The 6,971-nt window shown below is 44.2% G+C and overlaps 1 protein-coding gene across 3 annotated transcripts; it reads right to left on the bottom strand.

The window, feature by feature from the left end:
- Window positions 1-748: 748 nt before the first annotated feature.
- Window positions 749-5,996, bottom strand: prune2 (prune homolog 2 with BCH domain). Of its 3 annotated transcripts, none has more exons than XM_052050807.1 (11): window positions 5,758-5,996; window positions 5,326-5,380; window positions 4,904-5,104; window positions 4,662-4,838; window positions 4,176-4,278; window positions 3,368-3,499; window positions 3,208-3,294; window positions 2,528-2,626; window positions 2,405-2,443; window positions 1,929-1,964; window positions 749-1,646 (listed from the first exon to the last, which is right to left on the bottom strand). In XM_052050807.1, the coding sequence occupies exons 1-11, from the start codon at window positions 5,935-5,937 to the stop codon at window positions 1,616-1,618; spliced, it is 1,140 nt and encodes a 379-aa protein (XP_051906767.1). In that variant the 5' UTR covers window positions 5,938-5,996; the 3' UTR covers window positions 749-1,615. The 3 variants fall into 3 exon arrangements, with proteins under 3 accessions (XP_051906767.1, XP_051906766.1, XP_051906768.1); XM_052050806.1 differs by having other exon boundaries at window positions 749-1,649; window positions 5,758-5,995; XM_052050808.1 differs by lacking the exon at window positions 5,758-5,996 and adding an exon at window positions 5,619-5,739 and having other exon boundaries at window positions 749-1,649.
- Between the last annotated feature and the right edge of the window lie 975 nt (window positions 5,997-6,971).

Raw genomic sequence — 6,971 nt, 5'->3', positions numbered from 1 at the left:
GGAGAGCCGCTGTCCACGATGTCGGTGAAACACTGAAGCTGCAAAACTTGAAGCACAAAGTATATCTTTCAGATGAATAATGGTTTAACTCAGAGACGGGCAACTGGTTGTTTGGAGGCCACAGTTTGAGTGACCCCTTGATTAAAAACAAAAACCCCAATGGATTTCATGCAGGGTTTAAGTTGTAGTATCAACAATCACCACTAGATGGCAAACATGCCCTATATTTTTGGGGGGTGCATGTGGAATATGCAGAGCAATCATAGTACCTCAATAATAACATTCTTGAGCGAGTTGATTTTTGTGAAGAAATGTAGAAAATGAGTTCCTGCACTTAATGTTGATTTGATGGTCAGCAGTTTTGTGCCATCCTCGAATGGTAATTTTTCTGCAAGAAGGCTCTTTGCACCGGGGGGAGGAATTGCTGTTTGCATTGGAATAGTGGATCTTTACATGCAGTGAAAAATTTATGATCTAAAAATGAAAAATTTTTCGGGCACATATTCATTTCCCCCCACCCCATACATCTAGTTAGGAAGTATGTTGCATGGTCCCTCCCCCCTGGTAGCACAGATGAAAAATTGTTACACCTCCCCGCCCGTTCATTCAAGTTCCCCGTCTGTGGTCTAACTTCCAGTTTTGATAAATAGAACGGGCACGAACTCGCTCCACTTCAGGAAAGTTCAAAGTGAAAGCCACGGGAGCGTACGTGCTTTGTGCTGACAAAGAATCAGACGGAAGCCATCGCTCAGACACGAGTCTATGGTTTATTGAACAACAAGTGCGTTTGTGTGACTCGAAGGCTACATGCACGGCTATGCACAAAAGGCACGCGCACACACAAACACACACACACGATCATAAGACAGGTTGTGCTTATTCGTCATCAAGATTTGATTTGTCTTTACGTGACCACTCGTCATTAGGACGTGCTCGTTGTCATTATTGATTGACTTTGTGAAGCTAAAATCATCTCTAAGAGGACGGACACTTCATTGGGGACAACAGATATTTATTAAAAATGGATGGAGTTTGCTTCAAATATTTTATTTCTAATATTTTAGATCTGTAGCTTAATGAGACAACCCTAACAGTACAAACAGCTCTGATATTTTTAAAAATAAAAAGCAATGGATTTTTTAAAATAAAATATTGGAAACTTTCTCATGTATTTTTATTTATTTTTTTAATATTCTGTGTTAAAAGTTTTTTTTAATATACTGCACCATTTTTTATGATAAAACATCTCTGATATTTATGATAAATTGACGTCATTATTAGGCAAGTCCCGTGTACCCAATGAAGTATCCAGCATGCGCCTACCATCACGCATTCAAGTCCACTTGTGACAGTGGTGAAGCACACCTGAAGCCTTTTACTTTGAAAGCACACGTCTTACTCTGAAATACTGATATGTGGGAGCAGTGGGACATTATTATTGCTTCACTTCCTGTCTCGTGCACAAGTGGATGACATCACTCCATGCGCGCACCCGCACGCGCGCACTCACCGGTGACCGCCTGCTGGGTACGTGTACCAGTCCAACTCATTCAAGTTGTGTTGTCATAAGAAGAAGTACACACACACACACACACACACACGTTGATTTCCAAGTTTAAGGAGCGCTGGAACCTGCCTCGTTTTCTCTGCTGGGAACACAAATTGAGTGTTACATAAGAGAATGTGCGCGCGCACACACAGACACACACACACACACACAACATGGACAAACAGACCCTTACACACATGCCATCCCTTGCGTGCTCTCTATCACGCACCCACATTTTGATACATTCGCTCTCATGCGCAGACGCTCCCCCCTCTAATTTTGCGACACACACACTCGCACGGTATCTCACACTCATGCGTGCTCTCACATTAACACAGGGTGACCCGCAACACAATCTCACTCGCTCACACACACTGACCGTGTTGGCTCGTTTCCAAGCAGAAAACTATTCACTCTGCAATGAAAGACACAAAACATAATGGAGTGCTTCTCTTTCCAGCAGAGCGTGACTGGTGATTTATGGAGGCCGGGATTTTCTCCGGCGTGATTCATCAGCCGCACATTTTTTATTTGCGGCCGTAAATCGTACAAGGAGGCAAAGAGATGCCTCGTTTGCTTTTGTTAGCGCCGTCGTACATCAGCCGGTAAACCACCGCATCTTCGCAACGCCGGACACCACACAAGTTGTTCGCTGAGATTAGCACCGGCACACTCTTGGTCTGCACAAGTGAGATAATTCAGCGCACTAGTCGAACTAACTAACTAGTAATGTTTTTTTTCCACTGCGGTATCACAGTTTTTTCAATATAAATAATACAATAACCTTTTTTTAAAGTTATTTGAAGAATTGTCTCAAAACAATTGATGAAGTGGTAGTGGTTGTGTGTTACTCACTTGGAATTCTCTCCGGCTTCTTTGAGTTCTTGGTCCAGTCTGGAAGGTGCAAAGATGAATGGAGTTATGGTTAGGGGTCTGGTGAAGGTGATTTGTGCGTGGCCGTGCCTGTGAAGTTCTCACCTAATGATGCACTCTGGGATGTGGACACTGTCCATGGGGATGAGCTCCTGCAGCTCGTCCAAGCTGCTCACGTACTTGATCTTGCTGCTGAATTTGGTGCTGCGATACGGCGTCAGGGGCGTCAACACGACACGGGCAAGACAACAGACAGCATCAAAGACACCTCCAAGTTTCATGACTCGAACAAAACAAATGAACTTTCAAGTGCAAAGGCGTGGACAAGATACCTCAGAAGTTCAATCGTTTGGACAAACTAAAGAACGATATCGTTTACGCAAACAGAATGGCACCATCATGGCCAACTGTTCACAAAATGTAAAAAAGGGGAAACATCAAAGACACCTCTAAAGGGAAAAAAGCCTCCAACAAACAAAGTGCACATTAAAGACACCAACATTTCAAAGCCTTGCGCAGATCTGCAACATCAATAACATGCAACAAAAGTCTTCACAAAAAAAAAAACATCAAAGACACCTCACCCAAACAAAACTGCCAAGAGATAACTCAGGCTCAGTGCTTCAAATCAAAACCAACAACATCAAAAGACAACTCTCAAGTCAAATGACTTGCACAAAAAAAACCCGGCAATATCAAAACAAATACAACAACAAAAGCAAAGATCCTATCATCAAAGACACTTCAATGATCAACATGACACCATCAGGGATAACTCTGCGTACCTGATGAATGGCTTCGTGATGGCCAGGATGGTCCTGATAAACCACGACGGGTGCAGGATGATGAACGACTTCAAGTTCTTCCTGAGCCTGAGTGACGACAAAGCACACGTTAGCGTTTTTTTGTGTCCAACTTGACCTTCAAAGGCGTTCAAAAGTTCACCTTCTGTCAATCATCTGGTAGCACTTCTTCAGCCAACCCAGGCCGGGCATTCTTCTGTGGGGCGTGGCCCCGTTGAGGTACACGATCATGTAGTCCTCTGCCACCATCAGCTCCAAAGTGCTAATCACGTAGCTGAACACACGCGCACAATGCTAAAATGCTAAGTGTTTGTGTGGTAGGAGTTGGCGGAATAGGAGGCGTACTACTACGCCAACTCCTACCACACCAACAAAACAAAATCAAAAGGCACAGAGTGTCCATTTCGCCGGGCACGTGTCAAAACGTGTATGAAGCCACACGCTAACTCCAAAAACTGTGCTCGTGGACATTAGCGACCTAGCTCGACTTATTTGGTTGCACGCTTTGTTTATTTATTTCCCCAACTTCCTTCCGGCAGGCTAGCTGTCATCCGGTGTTAAGTGACGCCGTGCTGAGAGAAGAAAGGTGCGAGCGCAGAACTGTTTGTTAGCTGCAAGGGGGAAAAAAACTCAGCAAGCAGTGTCTGCTCATTTTATTTTTTTTTCTGAATGTAGATTTACTTAATTTTTCATGACAGCACTGTCGGTGGCATGCTAAAAATGGACGGGCGTCGATTGACCATCTTTTAACTAGCTCACATTTGCGCACGTGCTAATTAGTGATGCTATTGCTAACTATTATGTCGTGTTATCGTAGCAGTCGCAGTGTAAATAGTAGTGATAGTTCTGAGAGTGATTATCGGTGATGTGGTATCGGTAGTAATACAGAAGTGTACGCTCGATTCAAAACGCAACGAACGCTGCAGTGGAAATGTTGGTCGTGCACTCACAGGAAAAGGTTCTCCATGATGTCGTGGTAGTCGTCTCGGTCACTGTCTGGCAGGAAACAAGCGGCAAACACGATGATGGCATTCACGCCATTGCTGTAATACCCTAAATGGATTTTTTTTAACATAAGAAAAATAGGTTAATGTCATCAATTTGTGTTTTTAAAAAAAGAATTTGCTGTGGAATATTCCTTCCTCTGGGGAAATATACAAAGTGCATGCAGAGGGCATTATACATGGGGGGTTTTTTGCGCAAAAATGAACAAACATGTTTTAAGTTCAACAAAAAATGAGAAGCAAAAGTATTTTTTTTGTTTATTTGGTTTTTGTTCGAAATTTAATTACACACTTCTAGGCTATATAGATCAGAATGTATTTTATACTTAAAAAGCAGTACGATTATGGAGTTACCTTGACTTTTTTTTTCCGACAAACGACAACATTATTGCATGTGGACAAAGTTCAATGTTCATATTTTGGATGACGGACCTCCGTGGGAGATGACTCGCATGTAGGGCTCGATGATCTTCATGTTGATGCGATGCTCTTGCTCGCCGATGACCACCGTCCGCCACAGCTTGATATCCTGACGCTCGTCCTCGGCGCCGTACGTCGGGATGGGTTCGTACGACTCGCTCATACGACCCCGGCTCTCCGCTTTGGGATCTGAAAACACATCCAAGTGTCACAATTGTCGGATTTCCGTCCCGATTTTTGTCCTTCCGACTTACCGTCCCAGTCCATCTCGTGGTCCGTGTAGTCCAGGTAATCGCCCTCATCCGGAGTGTCGAGGTCATCGACGTTGATGTCAAGGTCGTCAGGTGTCTCGCCCAAGTCGTCCTCGCTCTGGTCCAGCGAGAGGCTGATGCGGGGGGCCGACAGTTTCTTCCGCTGAGTGCCGCCTCCTTGGAGGGGCAACGAGGTGGGCGGCACTGAAACAACGGCGAAAATAGTCAATGCTGATTTTATTAGAGGGATGGAGAAATGTATAGTCTTGTGGCGTGTTAGGGCATTTCAGGAAGAGCACAAAATTATAATCTGTGAATCTGTTCCACAAAAAACAAACTAAAAAATATAAAAAAACGGATGCATTTCTGAGTGATGACCATTTTTAATATGTGACATTTGAAATATGTTTCGAATCCGCATTTACCAGGTCGACTGTCACTCCCCTCTGAGTTCATTTTGATCTGTGATGCCAGGAGGACCTAGAAACAACAAAAATACCAAACCTTAATCACCCAAATTTCACACAGCAATCAACAAAATAAGATTTCAAATGGAGCTCACGCTGCCGTGCGAACGCGAAGACTTATTACGTCACAACAACCCCCGCATCCGTCGCCTCGAGTGAGAGGACCGCACGATCACAGGCATGCAAATAACACATACGTAATCAATAAAACATCAAATGGAAATATGCTACTTCCTGCTATGGCTACAAACAGTCAAATCCTAGCGGTGCTGTAAAGATGGAGAAACAAGATGCAAGGAGTGAGCATCCTGAATGGAGGACGCTGAGCTGCCGTTTCTCCCCCCCCCATCACATCCCCATTTTGATTCCCTCATTTTGCTATCTACTCACCGCTGCCGGGAAGAAGAAGCAGCTCCCGTTGCCTACTTCCTGCTCCCAGCCTCCTCCTCTTCCTCCACCTCGGGAGATGCTGAGCTCGCAGGCGCCCAGTGGCTTCCGCCATTTTCTGGTCACGTGAGTGGGGCTGTGCCCAAATAAGGGCGACCACCTGCTCCGGGAACAGCCCACCATCACCCCATCCCCCTCTCCAAGGCAGCGCGCCTAACTGGAAAGGCAGGATGTGTTTGTGTGTGGCTGACAGGAGGTTTGGTATTCCTTTTTTTTTTTTTTTTTTTTAAATCAGCTCCAGTGCGCGTGTGCTGGAGCTGATCCGGCTGTCTTCGGGCAGTAGGCAGGGAACACCCTGAACTGGTTGCCAGCCAATCGCAGGGCACACATAAACAAACAACCACTCGCTCTCAGAATCTCATCAAGGTACAATTAAGAGTGTTCCATTAACCTGCCATGCATTTTTTTTGGAATGTGGGAGGAAACTGGAGTACTCGAAGAAAACCCACACAGGCACGGACGGGGAGAACATGCAAACTCCTCAAAGGAAGGCCGGAGCCGGAATTGGACCCGACACCTCTGCACTGCGAGACATAACTCACGAGTGAAAAAAATATCTATATATATCAATAGAACTACGGAGAACCTAAGCGATGAAACACTTTGCTACTCATCTATTTTATGTTAGAAAATGCAGCCTTGCTATAAAAAGTGTAATATACCGGTAAGTGTCCAGCACTAGAGTACCTGAGTAACTCCGGAACTACCTCATCATGTGATAAAATTAACAAAGATTGATGAGGTCAAATGATCAGAAAGTAAGCCATTTTTTAAAAGAGCAATCTTGTGCTTGATGCCGATTAAAAAAAAAAAAAAATCATATTTAAGGCCACAAAATCTACCACACATTTTCATCACGAGGCACACAAAATTCCGAACAATGAAATGATCAGATAGTGAGCTATTTTGGTTCTTGCTGCTTGAAAATATGAGCATTGAGCACTGCTGTGTAGGATTGACGGAATTCGGCACACGTTTATCACGAGTGAAAATCAATAAAGAACCCATGTAGTGAAATGGTCACGTTGTTTGAAAGTACTGGCTACTTGTAAAATACTGTATATATATGTATAGTAAAAAAGGAAACAAATCCGGCACAGTTGTTTGTCCTGGACGGATGCACTTCCATCAGTCAGAACCTTTTCAACTTTTAGGGC

The sequence above is a fragment of the Hippocampus zosterae genome, chromosome 18 (assembly GCF_025434085.1).
Source record: "Hippocampus zosterae strain Florida chromosome 18, ASM2543408v3, whole genome shotgun sequence".
Taxonomy (NCBI): domain Eukaryota; kingdom Metazoa; phylum Chordata; class Actinopteri; order Syngnathiformes; family Syngnathidae; genus Hippocampus; species Hippocampus zosterae.
Note: the sequence above shows the minus strand (reverse complement) of the source record. Positions and strands in the feature narration are given on the sequence as shown.